Genomic DNA, 27,069 nt, shown 5'->3' on the forward strand with positions numbered 1-27,069 from the left:
ATTATCCTTATTTTGAACAGGAATTTCTTCAAAATTCTATCTATTCAGGACATATTTCGGTGTATCCATTCCGAGGCTCTGGTCTATCATATATATTCCTCACAGTTGTAGAATTTTTATTTGGAGTCGTAGGGGGCTGTATAAAATCATTCCTCAGAGCCGTAGGGAGCTGTGTGGTATGGTTGAGTTGTTTGAAACGCAAGTTTATAAATTCACAAAATGGAAATCTCATATAACTTCACTAATGCTTTCAATCATCCCAGTTTCAAATAGAAATTTCCCAAAAAATTATTTCTATTCAACAATCAAATAGTCACTAACACTTTTATCTTTTTTCTTTGATAGAATTGTCCCCCAAAATCTTATTTCATGACCATATTTTTACCTCGAAAATATTTTGAATAAAAAAAATTGTAATAGATTGAAATTTTTCTTAATTCAACATATTTTGCAAAAAAAATGTTTGCACAAATTTCGAAAAAAATTCAGCTCATTACAAAACCTAGTGACACCTAGTAAAATTTTTGCAATTTTTTAAAGACACCTTTCTCAAAATCGGTCAAAATTGAGTCTTTTTCTTGCGTACTTTTTGCTTTCAATTTTTCATTTATATAACTTATATAATTTATTTTTGATACTTTTTTCCTTTAATTTTATTCATTTTTTTAGTATTTTCAACATATCTTTCTTATCACTTATTTTTTTTTTTAATTTAGCACCTAAAACTTTCAAAATTGAATTTCAATAATTTTACCAATAAATTATCATTTGCAATAATTCAATTTATATGATTTTCATTCTTCAATTATATAAAGATTTTCTGGTATATTGAAGATAAAGGAACATTTTTTTCGAATAATTTTATGGTATTATATAAAAATTATATTTATTATTAATTTATTATATTTTGTTAATTATACATAATATATACTAATGAATATATTATTTTCAATTTTCAGTACCTACTTTAATATTGAATATATTTCCGATAATTTTGTGTAATGTGATTTTTTGCTTCTTTTTTTTTCTTAGGACTTTTTTTGATAAAAAATTCTTACTAGAAAATTTCTATGAAAATAAACATGAACTAGCAGAAAAAACTATGCACCAAAAGTTCATAAAAAAATTACATAAGCTTATTCTAATAAAGGCCATGGTATGAGTTATAAGAAAAAGTATAAGAAAAATAAGGGAGAATCCCCTCATGGAGTTTCTCTTATATATTAAATTAGCCAAAAATGCGCGATACCTGACAAAAGGATAATTTTTATAGAATCAATCGTGTGTGAAATTGCCCACCACCACTCTCTCGTAAATTACATTCATTGGCATTACCCATTTCTACAAATATCAAAAATGTGTGTACATTGAATACTAAAATGTATAAACATAAGCTAATTAAGCTTCTGGATCCATTCATAAAGGTTTTACCCCTTCTCTTTATAATTATAAATATATTTATATTATTATTTTTTCCTTTTTAATTGTTGGTGCTCTGATTGCTATTTCTTCATATTCTTGATTTTGAATATGTATTGGTTTGGAAATTATTCTTCTTTCAATTATTTCCTTATCGAAATCCCCGCAAAGATTATATCCCCTGAATTAGCAATAAAATATTTTATCACACAAAGATTGGCATCTGTAGCTGTTTTGTTTTCAATTTCGATAATTGATGATTTACACGAATTTATTTTCAGAAATTTCAATGTTTTCATAAATTTAATATTGAATTCAGCCCTTCTATAGAAAATTGGAATAGCAAAAATAACATTTACTTTATTAACTCAGCAAAAATTGAGTCCCATAGTTATTTTAAGATTATATCTTGATACAATTCATTTTTTTGTTTTTTTTTTCTGCTATAGTAAGAGGGATTTTAGGATTAAATTAAATTAGATAACGAAAAATTTTAGCTTCTTTCTCTATTAATCATATAACTCGAATATTAGCAAGAATTTCATTTATAAAAATAACTTGATTTTGGTATTTCTATATTTATTCTCTAATTTTAATAGACATTATTTTTATATATTTGAAATTTTGCAAATTTTTCATTTAAAACAAATAATTTATTCAATAAATCAGTATAAATGAAAATTATTTTTTATTCTATTTTTTTTTAATTTGGGATGATTACCTCCTTTTCTAGAATTTTTACCTAAATGACTGATCACTGATAGTTTGATTGAAAATAATTTTGTTTTAGTAACTTTCATTCTAATTACTTTTACATTAATTTCTATGTTCTTATATATTCGAATTACTTCCTGAATGTTTCGAATTACTTCCTGAATTTTGATCAGCCCCTCAAAACTTAATTTTTGAATTATTTTATTAAATAGATTTACTTTAGTTGGATTATTCAAGGTAGTACAAACTCTCAAACTTCAAAGTTGACAATAGATTTTTATCTAGGCCTTAAAAATTGATTTCACCTTCAAATTTGCAATTTAAAATCAATTTTGACTATAAGACTGACATATGACATATGACATTTTTATTTCGTTAATAAATTTGAAAATGTATTGCTTATTCTCAGCCATTCCACCGAACAAATGTTTATTCTCGACTTATCATAAAAATATTGAAACTTTATACTTTATTTTTGGAGTATGAGCAGGAATATTAGGTACTTCATTACAAATTTCAATACGAGCAGAACTGAGAAACCTTGGAACTTCAATCGGTAATGATCAAATTTATAATGGTATCGTAACTGCTTATGTTTTTGTTATACTTTTTTATAGTTTATAAACTTCAACTTTTCAGACTTCAATACAAATATATGAAAATTCTGATCTGGGAGTCCCGAAGTCACGTTTAATGGGTATTACAGGGTTGCCCACGATTTTTGGTCAAATGGGAGTCAATTTAATGCGTGGAGTGAAATGAAAATATACATTATGTATAAATATAACGCTCGCGCTCCCAATCGAATTTATGATGAACCAAAAATGTATATTTACTTTCAATTTTGACACTAACTTATTTCCATTGAATTGTCTATTACTGACATCTGGTAAGGAGAGAAGGAAAATTATCTGAACCAGAAACAAGCCATGAAAATATCCGTTGGGAATCTGTAATATTCTAGAGACTGGAGAGATGTTTACGATTACTATTTTGCGTCCGATATACGGACGTAAAATAGTCACAACTTTTCATCCACAGTTCATGACGAAGGACAATCGAACAGGGTTTAGAATGAGATATGCGAACAGCGTTCCCAGATTACAAATATTAGGAATTTTACCTGAATTTCGATGTTATCATTTTAAAAACACGATATATTATTGAAACATGTCGAATAAATGAGTCAGCATTCTACATAAACTCATTATATCAGCCAACTGTCCATATACAAGCATTAATACTGAAAAAAATGTGTAAATATTATTCAGGAAAAATTAATTTGTACCGAAACAGGTAGCGTATGAAAATTTCGGAATATATTCTTCAATAGTATATTTATCGACGAGCTCAAACAAATTTGCGTACCATACGTTCCTTGTGTGCGAAAAAAATAGTTCCGTATATTCGGAACTGAATTATTCAAAAAAGTCAAATTTCTCAATTATCAATAATAGTTTGTCGATGAAAATTTCAGAATATATTACTCGAAAGTATATCTATCGTTGTGCTGGAACAGATTTTGCGTACCATACGTTCTTTCGGTGCGAAAAAAAAAGTTTCGTATATTCGAAACTGAATTACTCATAAAAGTCAAATTTCTCACTTATCAAAAATAATTTGTCGATGAAAATTTCAGAATATATTTTTCTGAAGATTATCTATCGACATGCCCATACATATTTGCGTACCATACGTTACTTGGGTGTGAAAAAAATAGTTCCGTGTATTCGGAACTCAATTATTAAAAAAAAATCAAATTACTCACTTATCAAAAATAGTTTGCCGATGAAAATTTCGGAATATATTTCTCAATAGTATATCTATCGACGTGCCCAAACAGATTTGCGTACCATACTTTCCTTGGGTGCGAAAAAAAATAGTTCCGTATAATCGGAACTGAATTACTCAAGAAAGTCAAATTTCTCACTTATTAAAAATAGTTTATAGATGAAAATATTAGAATATATCATTCAAAAGTATATCTATCGACGTGCTGAAACAGATTTGTGTATCATACGTTCCTTCGGTGCGAAAAAAAAGTTCCGTATAATCGAGACTGAATTAGTCAATAAAAAGTCAAATTTCTCACTTAAAAAAAGGTTGTTAATAAAATTTTCAGAGTACAGTCTTCAAAAGTATGTCTATCCACGTGTTTGATCAGATCCGATTAACATACTTCTCTTCTGTTCCTTTCAAATTTAAATTTTTAATTTGATTACATCTTTGGTATGGCCATTCGGTTGAACATTTGAATGAATAAAATAACATAATACCAAAATGAATTAATATCATTATCAATAATTATAGATTCGGATAGGTATTTATCATAATCTGACATAATACTGTACAGTTTACAATAAATTAGAAGTGTCGACATTAATAGTTGATGGAAAAACTGAAATTGTAACTTTATCTGAATATTTATATTTTTCACAGAAACTGAAAACAATCTTTCTAAGCAAAAAGAAAAATACTTAGCAATAGCTTCAAATTCAAATAATAATAAGTATTTTCAAACGAATTCAAACGAACAACAAATCTCTTATAGATAAATAAATAGCAGGATCTTCACATACTTTTGTCAACATTGCATCATACTAATTATAAGAAGTCAAGACCACAGCTACCCATCGATTATTATTCAGCGTAAGATAATCAGTGTCAAAAAATTTTCTTATCATAGATATATTTTACATTTTCAAATCCGCTAAACATCTGTTTTCCAATTTTAGGTATGTATATGCAAACATTTTCAGTTTTGCAGTTTATTTCTGCCAAAGTTTTCGATATTGCAATTAGTTTCACAGAACACTGGTGTTTTGCTGAAAATTTCTGAAAGTGTGGATCTTTCCGAAGTTTCATTTGGGTTATCATCTTTGACTAATTACTGTGGTTTTGAGCTTCGACTTCATACATACATCCAACTTTAAGTAGTACTGACTTCGGTTATTGAATAATGCAGCAAAATATTCCGACTGGTCGTTTTATATGGATAATTCTAAAAGTGAACAATTGTCATTGGTAAAAGAGTTAACATTGAATATTCAAAATATTACCTGACAGAACGTTGTATTTACCATTATTTGGCATGTTGGCCAAAATATAATTCTCCCTACGGTGACGGTAGCATATGGCTGACTGGTCGTTATATATAGATAATTCTAAAAATGAAGTTGTTATTCATAAAGAAGATAGCATTGAATATTTAAAATATTACCTGACAGAACTCTGTATTTACCATTATTTGGCATATTGGCCAAAATATAATTCTCCGTACGGTGACGGTAGCATATGGCTGACTGGTCGTTATATATAGATAATTCTAAAAATGAAGTTGTTATTCATAAAGAAGATAACATTGAATATTTGAAATATTACCTGACAGAACGTTGTATTTACCATTATTTGGCATGTTGGCCAAAATATAATTCTTCTTATGATGAAGGTAGCATATGACCGACTGGTGTTATATATAGATGGTTTTAAAAATAAAGTTGTTATTCATAAAGAAGATAACATTGAATATCTAACAGAAGGTTGTATTTACCAAAATATAATTCTTGTTACGGTTGAGGTAGCATGAATGTATTTATATATATATATATATATATATATATATATATATATATATATATATATATATATATATATTTATATATATATATATATATATATATATATATATATATATATATATATATATATATATATATATATATATATATATATATATTTATGAATAGAAGTGCATATTATCACAATTGAATTATCATAGTTCGTTTCATATGTTTCAATAAATCGGTAGTTTCTTCATATACTAGAACATTTTCCATAATTGTACTTTTATTTTTTTCAAATTCATCAATAAATTTAACGAATATGCATACATTTTCCCAAATGAAAAGGTTTTCTTTCTATAAATTGTATAGTTATCGTTACATATTCATCACAAAAATTTAGTGACCAATTCCGTCAATGAACATCTATTTCGATAATTTTGCCAGAATTTTTTTATATTCTGAAAGCTATTATTATTAGAAAAAAAGAAGTAATCACAACTATGAGATTCTACACGGGTATATTGGGTAAAGGAGTACTATTTTGTAAATATGTAATACCCGGAAAAACCCGGAAAACATTTGTGCAATACCTTATGAAAAATCTAATGAAATTCTTGATATTGTCAATAGATATGATAAAAATTTACAGTTCACTATCGAAATAGAAATTGATACGAGAGATATCCGTAAAACTGATGATTCCTTGATTACTGATTGGTATGTCAAACCTATTAATTCAGGAAGATATATTAATTACTATTCTTTTCATAAAACATCAGTTAAAATCAATTTAGTACTCTGTTTGAAAGAAAGAATAGAAAAATTTGAACATCCTTCCCTCAAGCAAAAAAATTTCAGACTTCTTAGAGACATATTGATCGAAAATTCTTATCCCAGAAAACTTCTCAATAATACTGGCAATTATACAAATTTCAATGTAATCAACAGAAATGTATGTAATGATACACACTATTTTTATACAAGGTGTTGGCATCAGTATCTACTTCTTGTGGTGCAGATATCTGATCACTGTTCAAACTTGATGAATTCAGTAAAACTAATGCTTTTTTTGTCAAAACATTTTTTGCTCTCAAAACAGATTCAGTTTCTGTGGTGCTACTCAGTAGAATTACCAGACACATGAGCCACTCAAATATTTCTTCCAATTCGTTGAGCTCAAATGAAGCAGCAAATTTGAATTTCAAAAATTCTCTCTCAGGAATGTCACTCGTGGTTTTATTTATGTCGTTGCAAACAACTTTGAAGAAATGACGACACATATGCATTTCAGTTATCTCATTTGGTCTTGAATTGTTATCATTCAAATAACTATATGTGTTGTTAATATAATCTAATAAAGACATATTATTCCAAAATATAGAAATTGCATTCAAAAATGCGTAAAAAAATCTACTACAATATTTGAAAATATTGGCCATCTTAATCTCAACCTATTCTTTAGCGAATTCCGTTTTCCAAGAAATATACAAAGTTTGGAATAACTACCTTCTTTACTATAATATGATTCTGATAAATCTATTTTGAGTACTGTTACAGCTTTTTTGATCTGTTGTAATAAATCACTTGTCATAATATGGTTTTCGTTATGAGACACGATGAGTTCCTTTATATTTCCGTAATTGAATCTGATTGCACGGTATATATTGAACATATTTCTATTACTATCCACGCCAAAATTTATTTTTGCCAATTCATGAAATACATTATCGTTATATTTAATATTTTTCAACAAATCGTAAGTATAATTAAATATTATTGTGATGAATAAAACAATAATGAATCATGTATCTAACTGAAAGTGTCTAATTGATGGACTATTATTAATATAACTTCTAATCTAATTAATGTTGTTAACATACCTTCACTAAAAACAATTTTTAAACAAACAGCTACCCAAACCAAAACAAGTGAACCAGCAAGTTCGATGTGAAAATTAAATCCTCTGATACAATCGGAACCGAAAATTTATTATTTTGCAGGTCTGCAGGTCAACAAATTGTTTTCAATAGACATTAGTATCGTAATATTGTAGGAGGGCAGAAATTCTTGTAGGCTCATCATTTTCGACAATTCAAATCCCCACCCTTGTAGTATTGAAAAATTTCCCATTTCTCATAACATTGAAAATGAACCTTCCAGGTCAGCAGAAATTCTTGCAGGTCCGATCTCCCAGTTATGAATTTCTACCAGATTATTCATTTTCGACAAAAAAATTCAATCTCCACCCTTCGAGTTAGAAAATATTTCACAATCCCCATGAAATTGAAAATGAACTTTTCTGACATGATACATTGGAGGTTGATTGTAATATTCCATACATATCAGATTTGGAAAACTTCAGATGGTCATTTTTTAGGTAAAGAGGATGCATCGGGTTGGAAAACTGAAATACCACGAAAGGAAAGTTGCAAGGGTTTTGCGTTTCCGCCCCATCTTGACAAAACTGAACAGGTAAACTTTGGCATACCATTGTGCGAAAGCTCTAATTTCTAGGATATTCGTGAGATTTTTATTATATTTCGAAGAGATGTGGGAACATTCCAGTGCCTACTAATGAGTACCTTAATCAGAATATAATCCCATTCAAATACTTGAGACACAATAGAAAGTGTGCTAGAGACATTTAGTCCTGGCAAAGACGCCCAATATGGACTCTGCGGTATTGGAACTTTTGATTTTCTGGTTTTCACATGGCAGCGGTTAATGTTTATAAAGAAGTATTTTGTATCATTTTGATTCAACTGAAGTAAACAAAATATAGAAAAACTTTTTATGATAATTCCTTTCATGGAAGGCCTCTCAATATAACTAGTACACTCAGATCATTCTGATGTATAAATTCGTGGATGAGCAGAACCTATTGATATATTTTATCACACCGAAGGAACATATGGTACGCAAATCTTTCTGAAGCAGTCGATAGATATACTTCAGAAGAATATATTCTGAAATTTTCATCAACAAACTATTTTTGGTAAGTGAGTAATTTGACTTTTTTGAATAATTCTGTTTCGAATGTACGGAACTATTTTTTTTTCGCACCGTACGCAAATCTGTTCAGAGACGTCGATAGATATACTTTAGTAGGATATATTCTGAAATTTTCATCGACAAACTATTTTTGATAAGTGAAAAATTTGACTTTATTAAGTAATTGAGTTCCGAATATACGGAACTCTTTTTTTTCGCACCGGAGGAACGTATGGTACGCAAATTTGTTCGAGCACGTCGATAAATATACTTTCGAGTAATATATTCTGGAATTTTATTCGACAAACTATTTTTGATAAGTGAGAAATTTGACTTTTTTGAGTAATTCAGTTCCGAATATTGGAACTATTATTTGTCAGACACAAGGAATGTATGGTATGCAATTCTGTTTGGGCACGTCGATAGATATACTTTTGCAGAATTCATTCTGGATTTTTCATCAACGAACTATTTTTGATAAGTGAGTAATTTGACTTTCTTGAGTAATTCAGTTCCGAATATACGGAACTTTTTTTTTGCACCGAAGGAACGTATGGTACTCAAATCTGTTTCAGCACGTCGATAAATATACTTTCAAAGAATATATTCTGAAATTCTCATCGACAAACTATTTTTGATAAGTGAGAAATTTGACTTTCTTGAGTAATTCAGTTCCGAATATACGGAACTTTTTTTTTGCACCGAAGGAACGTATGGTACTCAAATCTGTTTTAGCATGTCGATAAATATACTTTCAAAGAATATATTCTGAAATTCTCATCGACAAACTATTTTTGATAAGTGAGAAATTTGACTTTTTTTGAGTAATTCACTTCCGAATATACGGAACTTTTTTTTCGCACCGAAGGAACGTGTGGTACGCAAATCTATTTTGGCACTTCGATGAATATACTTTCAAAGAATATATTCTGAAATTTTCACCGACAAACTATTTTTGATACGTGAGAAATTTCACTTTATTTGAGTAGTTCAGTTCCGAATATAAGGAACTATTTTATTTCGCACCCAAGGAACGTATGGTGCGCAAATCTGTTTAAACACGTCGATAGATATAATTTAGAAGAATATATTCTGAAATTTTCATTGACGAACTATTTTTGATAAGTGAGAAATTCGACTTTATTTCAGTAATTCAGTTTCTAATATATAAAACTATTTTTTTTCGCACCCAAGGAACGTAAGATACGCAAATCTGTTTCAGCACGTCGATAGATATACTTTCGAAGAATTCATTGTGGAATTTTCGTCAACAAACTATTTTTGATCAGTGACAAATTTGATATTTTGTAGATGAGTCTTTCCTGGGCATTCGGTATCGTTCAACGCAGGATATTTCAAATGACATACCTTTTACAAGTCATAAAATTTTTACCGAGAAACTAATTTTCCAGTTTTCATACGCTACCTGTTTCGGTAAAAATGAATTTTTCCTGAATAATATTTTACTCTTATTTTACATTTTTTTTCGGTATTAATTCTTGTATACGGACAGTTGGCTGATATAATAAGTTTATGTAGAATGCTGACTAATTTATTCGACATGTTTCAATAATATATCTTGTTTTTTAAATGGTAACATCGAAATACAGGTAAAATTCTTAATTATTGCAATCTGGCAACAATGTTCGCAAATCTCATTCTAAACCCTGTTCGATTGTCCTTCGTCATAAACTGTGGATGAAAAGTTGTGGGTAATTTCACACTAATGTTTATCGTAGGTATTCCAATTATGATTACTATCAGTTTTTTTACCTTACTATTTATCATATCGATAGATATCTGAAGGTGATTATTTTGTTGTTTTGTTCTTTCATTTTGTAAACGACTTTGTCAATGAGAATTATGTTCTTCAGACAATAAAGTATATTTTCATTTGATTTAATTCGATGATTTCTCTTAAAATTTTATATATGAATCAAACTTCTATCTATAATTTCATATAAACAACACTGAAAAATGTTTACCTGAACTTCTGGATACAATCCTAATAGGTTGAGAAGGAAACATGTCGAAGATGCATTGGTTTCACTGCCCTGAAAGAAAATTAAAATCATGAATTTACCTACAATCACACACTTCGAAATAAATCCATTTTCAACTTGAAAACAACTTTTTTGTCAAGAAGTGAGTATGATGGCTCAACTTAGTGAAATAATTTTGGTTTTTCTTTACTCAAGAAGCGAGAAATGTTACATTAGACGTGAGAACGAACTTTTTCGACGGCTCTCCAATTTTTCAACATTATTCAAAAAAAATTAAAAACTTTCGAAATGAAGAAAAAAACAATTAACTTCGAAATAATCACTCCACGAAAATGTATAGATAATGTACAGAAGCTACTTTTAGATACGACTCACAAGAAAAGCCTTTTCGTAACAACTAATTTCGATTGAATATTGAATTGAATGCATATCAATTCCTCCTAGGAAGTTTGTACTCCAAACATTCATTATGAAAATAAAACAGAAATCATTCATAAGAACGCTACACAATATGATATATGGAAGAGTATCGATATAGAATTTCAATCACATTGATCATTATCATTTTTGAGAACAAGACACTTTATCAGCACTATTTTGGATAACACTTAAAAACGAGGCACTCATTCCTTTCATAACATTATGACTTCATGCCACCGGAAGGTATAAATCTATTCATGTCACGATGGCAGTACTTAAAGACATCCATAGGGTTATATGAAATAAAATGAATTCATTCCTTCGAAAGTTTCCCACATTTTTTCTTGAAGATGGAACCCTAGAAATCCAAAGAGCAATCTCTCCTAAGAAATATATGACTCATGACAAAAAAACTTAAAAAAGATTCATTAGTGAAGGATATCACGAATGGATGACATGAAACCTTGAATAGCATTCAAAAATGTTTTCTCCCTTTGTTTTTTATTCGATTTTTATTCGATTTCAAACAGTTTTTATGCGATTTCAAAATTTCACCTCTGATGTTAAATTGGAACCCGAGACCACAGTCTACCGTTCTAACGACTACTTCAGTGTGGTGTGTCGTAACTCTCATTTGTTAATAACTGACGAACTTATGAAAAGTATCAATTTTTCAACCACAATAACAATGTCTGGTGAATTACCTACCTTTGTGTTTACTTCCCGAGTCTATATCCTTTTTAGAAACTATATGAAAGAAAAGTTAAATCATGAATTTACCTATTTATTATACCCTCGAAGGTTATCTATCTGAGGTTATGCACGATATACCGTCTGAAGAAATTATCGTGAAGCGAAACACGTGTTGCGTTTTTGTGAAACATTATAGTGAGAATCCCACAATGAAGTGTTTCTTGACTACGAGAATTCCAGTGTATGATGTGAAAATGAGTAAGTACAATTTATTCGTACAAGAAAGGATCACATATCTTTTGAGTATGATGAATTTGTTTTTATATTCATCAAGGAGAAACATGGAGAATCGAGAGGTGTTGCGCTTGATATTTCTAAGAATTTTGACATAGCATGGGGGTTGCGATGCTATGGTTTGACGGATAATTTTTTGTATGGCTCTTCAGCTTTTCGAAAGAGCATTTATGCAAGTGGCCGTCGACTTATATCTCTCGAGTACTTTCACCATCAACGCTGGTGTTCCCCAGAGATCCAAATTGTCCTCAACCCTCCTTTTATTGCATATCAACTACCTATTACAATGAAACAAGAATCCAATATATTACTTTGCTGACGACCAGCATACTTGTCTTGTCATTCCATTTGGATTCCAGAACATCGGCTACGGAGGCAAATCTTCACCGGCAGCAGGAGGTTGTATATCTTAATTAGGATAAAGAAGTGCTTTCGAAACGGGGTGAAAGTAATCAAGTTCAATTCAATGCCACAAAAACCCAGGCATCGGATATGATAATATCAGGTCGAACAATTCCGCTTTCTGCTTCGATAAGTATGTTGAGGGTTAAAATGGACACTAATATGTATTGGCACAATCATGTCGCTGTAATTGCAAAGGCTGCTTCTCAAAAGCTTGGAACACTGTTCTGAACCAGAAAACTGTCCACACCTCAGCAACTTTTGATGCTTTATAAAGGTCAGATCAGAACTGTAGTGTTTGTGTTTTGTCCTAAAAAAAATTTCGTTATCAAAAGCGACTGAGAAATAATACGTTTCCAATTATGTTCACCTCTTTGATAAAATATTGAAGTAGACAATCCAATAACAGCTAATGGATCATTCAGAGCGAGTAAAGAAGAATTTTCTTTTAATACTTCAGATATTTTCAAGTTTAGAAGGAAGTTGTGGTAGCAATATTGCAAAGTTTATCGTAGTGAAATAGCAATAAAATTGTAAAATTTTCACCTGAGTAGGCCATAATTACGCTCGATTTTAACTCGCTATCGTCCAACCCGTGTTAGGAATCACACGTTAAAAGTTAAGATCTCGTCCTTAGCTCGCACAAGTTTCGACTTTGAGAGTTGTCCTTCTTAGGGATGCAATAGCTGGTTAACGAAAAAAATATATTTCAAACATATTTTTTCCATGCCATATTATGATATCGCCACAATATTTTGTAGATGTGGTTATGCTCTCTGGATAATGAAACAGAGTTTATCGATAGGAAGAAACTCTGTTTTGAAAGTAATTCAAGAAGACCCTTTCATTATCACCTATCGAAATTTCCATGACAGATTTTATATTTATATCAATTTTGGTTACCATTAGACCAAAAGATGTTGAGGCTACATTCCGAAACCATTTTTGAATAATCTCAGGCAACCATCGGAAACATCGAAATAAGGAATATGGTGGATTTAAAATTTTAATAGATTTGAAATTTCCATCTACTCACGGCTAAACAGAATGTTTTCGCCTCAGCAATCACTTCCTCCATTGTGAAAGAAGGGTCCTTCAGCATCAGATTCAAAAAAGGAAGTCGTTCAATAGACTCTGGAATAAAAAAAATAAATAAATATATATATATATATATATATATATATATATATATATATATAAAGATAATTCAATGTATGAGTGAAGTCATAGAAAAAAATTTTTTGACATCATCAATGATTTAATGCGTTGAATAAGCTATGAAGTAAGTGTCATATTTCATTTGATTCTATAATGACCTGTTACTTGATGAAAATTAATAACACTATCCATGATGATGATCAAGCATGAGAAAATGAATGAATTATCGAAATCCATCTCTTCTAGCTACCTATACCGTAGGTTCTGGTAAATGTCTGTTGAAAAACAACTACTTTCTCGACTGATACCATGCTAGATATTGCAATATATATGACAGACATTCATGAAAGATACCTCACATAGGTTGTTTTCGCAGATGTTTCTCGTCCATCCAGCAGCAGGACCATGCTGAAATCATTCGAGTAGATCACCTACAGGCCGAGTTATAACCTTTAATCAGTGCAGAAAAGATCCGATCCAATCAGCAAAGTGCCTGGGATTTGATTGATTTCAACGTGGCTCGATTGCATGTACGGAAGATTCGTCCAAGAGTAACCTTTGATAGTAACAGCTCCATTTGGTGATATTTTCTGCATTGATGAAAAATAATACTAAAATATTCTACTACTAGAATAATTTTAGCATGGTCTTGCTGCCCAATGTATGAGAAACATACATATGCGAGACTAATTTCTGCGAGGTATTTTGAATGGATGTCTGTCGGATATAACTCAATATCCAGCGTAGTATTAGCCGGGAAAATAGTAGCTTTTCGGCAGGCATGTGCCAGAACCTACGGTCTAGGAGAGATGGATATTTCGAGATTTTGTTTCAAAATATTTCTTTTCTTTTATGTAAGTGTTTCTCATCGATACAGCTTTCAGAATAATAAAGCAATTTTTACAAATGAAATTTTTATTGTAGACGCTTTCGCTAACACTGTAGCTTTATACTACCGATAGCTACGGTGTTATCAAAACTCGTGTTTATTTGTGAAAATTTCTCAATTATAATCATCTTTAATTAACGATTACTGTACAGGAACTGTACCTGAAGGCTTCGAAACCTCAAGTTGGAGTACCATCATTACCAATGACCACTCATCATACTGTCAATTGAATATCTTCGGATTAAAAATCATATACCTTGAGAAGAAAGCATTCTATATTTTCCGGTCGAAATAATTCATGATACTCAACAACCAATTTTTATTGTAACTGAGTTCGAACACTCCATTTTACAGGTTATTGAGATCCTTTTGGTTCTCCCACAAAACCGTAACAGTGTAAAACTATATATCCTATAGTACCAACTGGAAACAAATGCTATGCCTTACCGTACATGTAAAACCAAGAAAAATATTATTCAATGAATAGGTACGGAGCCTCTCAGTCGGCCTAGGTGTTACAGTTGTATAATGATGTAGTCTGAGTTATACATTTATTGTCCATTATGGACTTGTTTCATGCTATTGAAAATGATACTGGTTTGATTATAAACTTATCGAGTAAGAGGTATATTATACTCGTCAAGTCTAATCGGTCCATGATCTCTTTATATTTGCAGAAAAAACAATTCGAGAAGCAAGAGTTTAAAGTGGCCGCGTGTCTGTTGACCAATGAAATTGATCGTGTCTACAGCGGTGTTGCCAAGTGTATTGGTTTTTCATATCCAATCAAAGAACTAAAATATAGTGATCCAATTTGACAGACACTATTTTTTTTGCTATTGTTGTCAACTCGGTGTGAATACAACTGTTATAATCCGATTTGTTTGTTACAATTTTCTAATTTGAAAACGTTTTCTTTTATAAAAGATAGGTCTTGGCGAGTGTCTATTTTACTGCATATTCCGTGCATTAGTTTTCATTCCGAAAAATACTTTTTCAAGTTATTTTTGGATTGAATTTTACCATTAGTGACACAGAATGGTTGAAATATGTTTCATACCTAGTTGTAGAAACAGATCATCCATACCAGACAGAAAGTTTTTCAGTGTTCCAAGAAACAAAATTTTAATAGATCTATGGTTTTCTATAACGCTTGAATTTAGTAGCAATATTATGAAAAGGTATGTATATGATGCATGCATGTGTGCGTGTGTGAGTGAAGACGAGCGCATTGTACATAATATAAACTTTTTGCAATTTCACGTATTTGGATGTTTACGGCTTGAATAAGGCTGTCTGATAAGTTAATCGGATTTGGTCTTCGAAACAATGTATTGAGATGGTTAGGCTCCTATATGGATGTCAGTCAAATATGGAGGCAGCATGTCAGTTGAGCATGCTGTTAAACTGGGCGTTCCTCAGGGCTCAGTTTTAGGACCATTATTATTCATTATATTTATCAATGATTTGCCTGAATATCTGAGGGACTGTCACATAACCAAGTTTGCAGATGACATCACTGTTACAGTCACTGGACATTCTATGGACGACGTGGTAACAAAAATCAGTAACATTATCGATGAATTCACTTCTTGGTGTGAACGCAACCGACTAGTCTTGAACACCTCAAAATCAGTGACAATGAAATTTCATAACAGAAATAATAATACTCAAGATGCAGTGTTCTCTATTGATGAAATAGATCTGTCGAAAGAAGTAAAATTTTTAGGAACAATTGTGGATGGAGCTTCGAATTGGAACTTTCATATTGATAGTGTCTGCAAGAAACTTAATAATGCATTTTTGAAATAAAGTAGATGAAAAACTGTGTAGATCAGGAAAGTCTGATTAGCATCTATTATGCAATGGCTTTTTCACATGTCTCCTTGAACATCATGTCTTGGGGATGCTGTTCGGATTTCAACAGGGTATTTATAGGACAGAAACGTATTCTGAGACTGATTTTTAACATGGAATATCGTGAGAGTTGTAAACCAGTGTTCATGAGAATGAAATTGCTGTCTGTCTCAGCACTGTTCATTTCTAAATGTGTTGTTTTTATTAGAAAAAATCTTTCAACTCTCACAACTAATGGATCCTGTCACAATTTTCATACACGTCACGCTGATCAATTGAGAATACCCCTCAACAGGACAGCTTAATTACAAAAATCATCCCTATATACTGGGATCATCCTGTGTAATGAACTGCCATCTTCGATTAAAAATCTGAAATCCGAAAATGTGTTCTATAACCGTGTTAAATCTTTGCTCATTGAAAAGTGTTACTATAGTCGCCAGGAATACCTAAATGATAATTTAATGTATTTATTTTCTGAATGAGTCTAATGTGAATCTCATAAATGTTATGTATTAGTATTATAGTATGCTTTTTGTTTTTAATTAACCTGCAATATGTACATATGTACATATTGTACCCATTGACGAAAATAAACTACTATTAATTTTATTATTATAATATAAGATATATCTTACTGACAATTGCTTCTGTAAGTATGTTTATATTTTTATTCTTTTGTGTTTTTACTACTTATCGTTTTTATTGGTTCACAATTTTTTTATACTTCATTTCAACTATGTACTAAGAGTAAATGGTTTGATTTAATTGACGTACCATATGTATACATTATACTACAGTGGTTTGATTAATTATTATTATTATTATTATTATAATGATGTCACAAACAGATAACAGATTTCTACACATTTACTGCACATAATGTAAGAGGGGCTTTTCACCGGCCATGACTCTGTCCGGCAGCTGTAACAAATGTATCAAATATTGGCAAACAATCAAGTTATTTTACCGAAGCCGACATTTGTGTTGGCAAATAAGAATTTTTTTATAATAAATTGCAGTTGGACAGTTTGAATATTTTGGAATGATTTGAATAAAATTTTAAATGAAAATTGTTTCTTATTTATAAACTTATTTACTATACTATCTATAAATTGTTGTAATATAAACTAGTTTGCTACATTTTTTTGATTCTCATAACTGTATACAGGGTGTAACTAAGTAAGTTGCAAACATTTGAGGAGGTGATTCCTCATTGGAGAAAAGATAGGATCTTTCGTATGAAGAAATTTCATTGGAGCATCACTTGTTAAGATACAGCCCCTTAAATGAGGTACATACAATTTGTATAACAATTTTTTCACAAGTACTAAAAAAGTAACAATATTGGAATTGACCTAACGTTTGGTACTAGTAAAAAGACAGTTTGCCAGAAATGTATTTGGTTTACCCCATGGTTGTAAGGGGTGGAAAACGCAACCCCTAAAATTTTATTTCCAATGTAACTTTTTATCTTATCATTTGTTTACCATTTGAGAATTCATTTCCGAGAGCCTGTTTCATTCTAAACAAAAAATGTTCCTTGGGTTTTTTGCCTAAAATAAACCAGTTCACACTGGTTCGCAAAAAATTGTTTTACAAACAACTTCAGAGATGCATCGTCATAAATGCAAAAATACGAAACTAATATATCTAGTAGGTCGCTATTAGTGATAGTGACAATTGAATTGGTATGACGCTGTCAGTTTGTGAATTTTCGAAATTGAATCAATACTAAATGTGTGTTGTTGTTCTGTTCTTGATTTGTTACTTTGAAAATTTTTTGCCAAAAAAATTATCCTATCAAATTTGTCTATTTCTAGTCATGTGTGTTGAAATAACCAATGAAACCATCATTACACTGATAACTACCCATGGATAGTTTTCACTGGTAGTTATCACTTATGTCATGACATTGCTAAGCAACCAACACAATAAAGTTGTTTGACATTTCAGTAATTCAATTTATTTCGAAAATGTCACTTCCTCGCTTTGGTGTTCAAAATGATGCGGCAATTGACAAAATCATTGAAGAAAATACACCAAAAAATACTGTCAATAGTAAAAAATACACTTGGAAAATATTTATGGAGTTTTGTGACGCCAGAAAATATGAATTGGATGGAAATCGTACTCTCGAAGAGCTTGCATTAATACTCAAGGATTGGGCGATTAATATGAGAAAAAAGGATAGCACAGAGTTTAAGGAGGCTACTGTTAAAACCGTATGGAATATAACAAGCAAATTATTACAAGAAAAGTATTACAAGGAGTATAATATCATGCTAGACCCCTTTAAAAGTGTTGCATTCAAACAAGCGCGGAATGCACGCGACGCAACACGAAGAAATTTACAAACAGATCCCACTAAACGCAAAACAAGCTCAGTACTATTAACTTCAAATGAAATGAGTAAAATTATAAACTTTTGGGATGAAAATACCCCTATAGGACTCCTACGCAAATTTTATCACATAGCAGCGGTGGAATTGGCTTGGAGAGGTGGTGAAGGTGCTGCTTGCTTAGTTGATTATTTTCATATCGAAAAGGACAACAATGGATCTCCAACTAATAGGATAGAATATAATCCAATTTTCAGTAAAACCTGCCAAGGGGGTTCAAAGAACTGCGCCTCTAGCAAATGGATAGTTCAAAATAGTGATAACAATGCTTGTCCTGTCAGATTATTCATTAAATTATTATCAAAACGAGGCACAAATATCAAGACAAATAGACTATTTTTAAGGCCAAATCGTCACTGGAAGACAGGAAGCGATAACTGGTATGATAATATGCCTCTGGGTAGAAATATAATCAACGGATGGACGAAATCTTCTGCTGAAGCAATTGGCTTGGATACGAAACAGAGGAAAATAACCAATCCCTCTAATAGAGCAACTGCAGTCAGTCAACTAGCTAAGAGTGGAGTTCAAGAACAGCAATTGTTGAAAATTACTGGCCACAATAATGGAAATTCCATAAAACTTTATTTGAATATTGATCAGGAACATCATGACCAAATAATCAATAGTATGCGTGGAAACACCTATGCAGTAATCGAGGCAAATACAGCAAGATCAACGGAATATCATTATACGAATCGTTCTTTTAATAACTGTGTGTTCAATAAATAATTTTGTTCGAATTGCAAAAAAATTTTCTCACCGAATATCCCTCGAACATTGATAAATAACTCATAATTTTATCACAACTTCCTCAAGCCTTCGGCGTCGGGATGTTACCAAATAACGTGCTTTCGAAAACTGTGATAAAATTATTTCGTTAGTTATCAATGTCCTTGGGATATTATAGCTGACAATCATTACAGTACAATCTTAGACTTATGTGATGATGTGAAAGTAAAGCATTGCACTGTACCGTTGATGAAGGAAGACTTCCAACATCCCGCTTTGGAAATAAATTCAGAAATTCCTGATATTGTTCTCGCAGAAAAAATATCTCATTAAAGTAATCTACTTTGGAAGGCTAGGATAGGTTAGGTCCAAAGTTATTGGATCTATTCGACTCTCCACCGCAAGGGTTTATCGTGGTTCACACCTATTCACACTCGGCCAAATAAGCCCAGCTTCTTAACGAAACCGATTAGTTTGTATGGTGAGTGGTATTTCAGGTCAAATGGTAAGAGTACGGCTCTGTCGAACTCTACAGACCTGATTTGGTCCCCAGCGGGGCAGGCACAAAGCTCTGTTAATGAGATAGTCGGATAGTCAAGTTGCAAAATTCCCACCTTGATACTCATGACCACCTCCTTCGGAAGGCTAACTATAACATCATAAACGAAAAAATTGGAAATATTGACTGGTATTTTCTCTTAAATAACGCTAATGTTGATGTCATGGTTGGCCTTTTTTACAAAGAAATTAATGAAATTATTACGAGACACGTACAATCTATAATAATAAAAAAACTATCCAATCTGGTTTTAGTATAATACAAAGAAACTGATAAAAAATAAATCTAAACTGCACAAAAACTGGAAAACATACAAAAAGGAGAAGATTACTTGAACTTTTCAATATTGCGTAAAGAGATTAAAAACAAATCTATTCAAATTACTCCAAATACATTAATAATCTAGAGAGATATGGTGACGAATGTGAAGAAATTCTGGTCATACATTTCCAACAAAAATAAGAAACCGCATCATCGATGCGGATTTCAACTTTAATGCCCATTCTGCTGTATCTTATTCGTTTGGATTCCATTCAATTGTATTTATGGTGTATAGTTTTCAGAAACGCATAAACAAATGATTGCTCATTAGAATTACAAATAATACTAGGTTCAGGAAAAAAAATTTAGACATTCATTTTTCCAATTGGAAAAGTTGTTTGGAAGTGTCAGAATGTATATTTCGAATACTATTCCTCATTCAACGTTCATGAAGGCATTGTGATTCATTCATTCCATTTTTGTATATACTTAGCTATGGCTTAGTAGAATCAAAAATGCTTACGAAAAAAAATTTTTTTTTGAAAAACAATTATTGGAAAAAGTTATTTGAAATCTCGTCAAATAAGTTCATCTCGAATAATATCCAAATCAGAACTATCATGCAGGATGTATCACTTCAATTTCAACCACCCCTACATCTTTTTTTATCGAAAAAGTATTCAAAACTGAATTTGTTTATGTATACTTTTCAAACTAGCCGCATCTTTTTTGAATCGCATAAGTTGTTTGGGATCTTCTGAAATGATAATTTCTTCAATAATTATCTTGTAATTTTTTATATTTTTATTGAAGATATGTTAGCTGATGATATTTCAGGCAACAATTTTCTTCTCCAATAGATATTAATTTCGTTGAACAACCGGACTTATGAAGGGCCTATGGACATAGGCTTCCACGGCGGAGTCATGATTAAAGATAAAAGATCCGCGTTGGTGGGCCGTGGTCGAATTGAACACTCTATTGTGAGATTTTCACTGAACAGTTTTACGAAAACGCAATACGCCATACAATGGCTTCCTCGAGCGTGTCTTTAATTTGAGTAAAGACATGAATTGTCAACTAGTCTCGGCCAATTTTATCATATATCGGTGCGTTGACTGCGAGGACGAAGATTATACTTCGAAGTCTCAGCAATGACTTTTCCAGGCCTCGCGAAAATGATTCACTTCAGACCTTTTTTGAAAAAGTGGTCTCACCAGAAAAAAAGTGTGAAAAATGTGTTTTGAGCATTTTTGATTAAGTCACTTCAACTCAACAAGTGGAAATTGGCGGAAATCCGACGCCTCTATCATCGCATTCTTTTAGTCACGCATTTCCAGCTTTTGTAATCAACCAATGATTTAACATATTGCTCGAGTTATCAGACATTTCAGGCACGTCCATCTGTAAATAAATGTATTATTTTTATTCAACCAAAACTTTTTACTTATTTTTTAGCGCGAGTAAGGTCTCGCGGCACGAGGCCTGGAACGGCGCTCCACTCACTCTACGATTAGGATGGCTCTGTCTTCTCTCGTCATTTTCGAAAAATTCAAAAAACCTTCCATATTTGAGATTTTGTAGAATAGAAGGCTCATTCATTCAATCAGTCTGTATGCCACAGCAAATATTCACATTATGGGAATATGACCTCTTGCAATGTACACTGACATTCAGTTTTTCACAATCCCAAAATTTTGCGATGAAAATTTTGCGGAGAATATTGCCTCATCATCAACGGAATATTTCGTTGTTTGAACTTTTACCTTGTAGTCAACAGTAATACTCTAGCTTCCCCACCTCATCACCAGATTCAAATGTATGTGGACCCTCAGGCTTGAATGGTTCCAATTTGGTTTCAATTTCCAACGATATATTTTTCATTGACGTGAATCCAATTCGTTCAATTTATTTCTTTTACTTCATACTATATCATGAATTGTTGTGTTGTATTATCAGTATTATAATTTGGCCCACCTTATTTTCCATTCACACAACCAATTTTCATGTTGAACTTGTTCACTACAGATATGTATGTGGAATAGTTCTACTGTAAACATTCCCCAGCAGCTTTGTGATAACTTCCAAAATTATAATCTAATATTCATTTTATTTGATACACTCTTGAACATTCAAATGATGTATCGGAAGCAAATACTATCTAATGATGATTCTAATTTCAAAAGCTTGAGCATATAAATTTTGTACCAATCACTAAAAAATCAAATCTTTCAAAAGGGAAACTTTTTATGACAATTTCAATTGAACAAAAGATTTCACAGGCAAAACGTTTCATAATAGCCAATTGTATTTGATACAAACATATGTGATTGCTGGAAACTGTGATTGGTTCGGGTGAGATAACTGTAAGAGATTGAACTCATTAGTCGTACGCAAATTGAAAACAAATCGAACCAATATTAGTATAACATTTGGTGGGTGGACTGAAGATTATTTGGGACATCATTCAATTTCATCCAATTATTCTCCTTTCGAAGCAACTTGTTATTGTGTACCAAATGTAATAAAATTAAAAAACTAGCTATTGCTTGCAGTTTGTTATCGTTAAATTCAGTTATTGGGTTTCCCCAGATCTACAAAATTTTGTATTTTATTTGATTTATAGAAGAATTCATTAACTATTCCTAGAAATATAGTCAATCAAAAATTGAGTCAAATCACCCGAATAGTATTTTTATAGAGTTAAGTGTCAACAAATGTTTTACTCGATTCTTTAAATTGACATGATTTTTCATGTGTGAACCTTTTGATATAAATCAAACACTATTGCATGAAATTAACTTAGTACAATATGAAGTCGAAAGATTTTTCACTGTGCCGATAATCCAAATTCATACCCACCACAAGGTAATGATGTCGCTGAACTTTCCCACATAGCGAAAAAAAACGACACTTTTCAATCTTTTTGAACGCCGATGCAGAGAATACACTTCATTATATATGAATGTAGGCTTTTACGGCTGACGTCAATATTTTGATTGGCTTTCGGGTTTTGCTGAAAAATCATCGTTTTCGATTCTATATTTTGTTAATGAAGACCGCTTACATTTTTTTTAATATCTTACATGTACATCGATCAGTCATACTTTTATCATATGCTAGCAGACCTGTCGAATGAAGATAAATACAAAAACACAAAAATTATAAAAATTGGTACAGCCGTCCCTGAGTTCTTTTATTTTTTGTCATTACTTTCATTTTTATCGATGAAATATAATTTTTCAATACTTATCATCCTACTCCCGATGGAAACAAATCCAAAGACACAAAAATCATAAAATTTGATCCAGCCGTTCTTGAGTTCTTTCATTATAATTTTCATTGATAAAATATCATATTTCAATACTCATTATTCTATTCCCGACAAAGACAAATCCAAAACACTAAATTCATTAGAATCGTTCCAGCCGTTCTTGATATTTTTCATTTTCATCATTATCATTTTTATCAATAAAATATCATATTTCAATAATCATTCATCTTTCTATTCCAGATGAAAACTAATCCAAAAACACAAAAATCATAAAAATTGGTTCAGCCCTTCTTGGTTATTTCATTATTATTATTTTTATTGATTCAATATCATTTTTCAATACCCAATAATTTATTCTCAAAACATGCACTTCCAAGTAAAAGCAATTTCTTGTGAATTATTTCAGAGTACCATTGGATGCCGATTGAACTCTCATCAATTATTTTAGGTATTTATCACTTGGCTTCTGAAGTGAATTATTTCCTAAATTTTATTTGGGATTGCGTTGCGATTTCAATAAACGCTTGTCTCATCATTATTATCATTAATATTTTAAATAGTTCCATAAACAAAAACAAAAATTAATTTGCAATATTTTATGACATCAATTGTTGTCATTTATTACTGATTGTGTTTGGCCTAAATAGTGTTATAATAGTGGTTACTCAACTAGCTGAACAGGATCGCAGTTGATACCGTCAAAATTAGAAGATGCTTATAAAAACGAATGCGACACGTTCATCAAATTGATGAACAAAAAATAATTTACTGACAAATATGAACAGCTGAAAGGTACCCGAGAACTCTGGCATAAAACAAAATCTAAGAAAACACTGTTTCCAAACAACAGAACTGCTACAGTCTTCTTGACGCATGTTCCACCAACTCAGTTGGTATCTAGTTCATTTCATCTGAAATAAGTATTTTTTTGAACAAATGAGAAATGTAGGTATGCGTATTATGTGCAGAAAAAGGCATAGCGATTCAAGGCGTCAACTATGTGAGCTATCTATTCCAAATTACAATATATTTCAAGGGGTGGATTCAAAATAATTCGTGAGAGTGCGTGCAGGCATGTGAATCCAAGAAAGATGATTTGCGGAACGAACCAAGTTTAGCTTTCCAACTGCCGTCTTGGAAGCCTTGCTGCTTTTTGATATTTCTGGATTGAGTCCTTTATCGATTCCTCACATAGCGTTTTCCTTGGGAGTGATGTTACTATATTTGCTAGTGATATTTCATTTAGTGTTGAAACATAGACTCATCTAATTATTGATAAAAATATTTCCCTGTACTTCACGTTCATCAGGTTGTTGCTGTTGTCATATTGAATCAGAGGCGTAGTTCGAATGAACAAAATATGTAAGTACCAATGAAAAATATTTTTAGTGATTCTTACTCAAATTTCAACTGCTGGAGTCAATTTTCAAGTAATTCAGTACACTATAGATCTTGAGAGAAAAAAGCCTTCAAATACAAATATATTTCGATCGTCTGAGAACTTAAATATATGTATATTTACGTACCTTCTTCGACATTGGCATCCAAGCGTTTTACTTCAAGTTCCTTCTCGTATTCACTAATTTTTTTCCGCATAAGCTGAAATTGAAGTCAATATAAACAAAAGGATCAGAAAAAATCAACTCAACTTACAGATTGAAAAAGTGCATAAAAGTTCATATAAATATCATCAAAAATTTTCTTATCAGGTGAAAAATACCATAAGAAATTGTAAGGTTTCCAAAAACTCAATATTCTATCACTGGCTATGTCCAAACCCCTGAAAACAAGTCACTTTCAGTAACTCACAAATTTCATCGTTCACATTCTTTTATTAGGTTTAGGTTCAGATACCACCTATTGATGAGATGAAGTTATACCCAAAACAGTTTTCTTTTCCTTTCCCTTCAACTGAGGACAATTTCACATCCATCAATGATTTTAACTCAATTGTTACATTTCAAAATTGAAAAATACGCTCATTTATATACCCCTCAAATAACGCTGGATATTCTTTCGGATTTTTCTCTAAATATAAATTCACACCTAACGCCGTTTCTGAAAAAAAAATTGTCATTTTACTGATTGTCACAGATATAAGATGAACAAAACTGTTCTATTTTTCAATTGTAATGACGATAGACAATTTTGAATTCAAAATTTTTATTTACGTCGCTCATGTGTTTATTCAAATAACTGAAAATATACTCAGTTTTAATAAATTGATGAATGTAGCCGTTAGGTAGGAAACTTTATGAAAAATGAGAATCGAAACTTTTTTTTAACCACTCTCATTTGTAATTAACGTTACTGCAGTTTCGTCCTATGAGGACATTTTCAAACTAATGCATTAAACCAAAAATCATTGATTACATTAGCCCTTATAGTTATAAGACCATTATAGGTAATAATAGAGGTACCTAACTTAATTGAGTAGCTGAATTTTGTTTACCTGTGACAATGTCGATTCGCTAATATGAAAACCGGTGAGTAAACTAGATCGATTCGATCATTTGACAGGTTGCACCCGCAATGTTTATGCTCATGAGTTTTCATGGATTAATGCAGTAACGTTTGTTACAAATGAAAGTGGTAAAAAACATAGAAAGTTTCAATTTTCATTTTTCATACTCAATTTTCTTTCTCTCCTGAAGACGCCCGCTTGATTGGTGGAATACGTATCAAGAAAAGTATTGCATTCCTAGCTTTTTATAGAATGTACTCATTATCAATCATTTCCATATGTGAGAGATGGATGAATTCCGTGTTGGATAGATAAATTGTAATATCAATTGGGATATGAGGTTTGATGTGGTTATAATTCTTAACGAACGAGCTTAGAAGATAAATTACTACTCTCCTGTTCAGCACCCGCGTCAGATATTGAAGTTTTCTGCAGGTCAAATTAAAAAAAGATATTATATGTTATGAAAGTGATAGTGGACCTCGAGTGTGGATATGATTACTGTTTGCCAAACCACAGTAACTATTTAATGAACTAATACCCTTGACGAATATTGATATCAGTAGTACAGGAAACAGTTATACAGGAAACCATAACAATAGAGGTTAATGGGAAATTGAGAAATGTATTAATAGATACCGGAGCTCAGTGTAGACTGGTTGCTGCGAGTATAATAAATGACAGACAAATTTATCACGGTAAGAGTTGCGCTTACGCGATGTGCAAGGAAATTTGATTCCATACAAAGGATATACAAGAATGAAATTATGAACATGAATTTTTAGTTGTGCAGGTAGCAGATTTTACTGCAAATATTTTGTTGGGAATGGATTTTTTTAAGAATACAGATTTAAGATGTGTTGGAATACAAACACGATGTTTTTGTTGAATCAAGAGATCAGTCTGGGAAGCGAGATTTCGCATGTTTTTGGGGCCAGATAGTCTGGCCAGAGAGTATGGAGAATCTGAGAAAA

At 31.4% G+C, this 27,069-nt stretch overlaps 1 protein-coding gene across 2 annotated transcripts in view; it reads right to left on the reverse strand.

Moving 5' to 3' along the window:
• The window catches only part of LOC111505417 (cytochrome P450 4c3-like), a 160,663-nt gene that overhangs the window by 18,758 nt on the left and 114,836 nt on the right, over positions 1-27,069 (reverse strand). Inside the window, exons 5-9 of one of the 2 annotated variants that reach the window (XM_074186473.1) lie at positions 25,623-25,689; positions 25,285-25,411; positions 25,158-25,230; positions 13,536-13,633; positions 10,673-10,741 (exon numbers count right to left, since the gene is read on the reverse strand). In XM_074186473.1, coding sequence (XP_074042574.1) covers positions 10,673-10,741; positions 13,536-13,633; positions 25,158-25,230; positions 25,285-25,411; positions 25,623-25,689 — 434 coding nt within the window. The remainder of the gene's footprint in view (positions 1-10,672; positions 10,742-13,535; positions 13,634-25,157; positions 25,231-25,284; positions 25,412-25,622; positions 25,690-27,069) is intronic. The other variant, XM_074186474.1, reaches the window with a different exon arrangement.

Source organism: Leptinotarsa decemlineata, unplaced genomic scaffold (assembly GCF_025532065.1).
Source record: "Leptinotarsa decemlineata unplaced genomic scaffold, Ldec_3_MD MMD2_tig00078422_RagTag_RagTag, whole genome shotgun sequence".
NCBI lineage: Eukaryota > Metazoa > Arthropoda > Insecta > Coleoptera > Chrysomelidae > Leptinotarsa > Leptinotarsa decemlineata.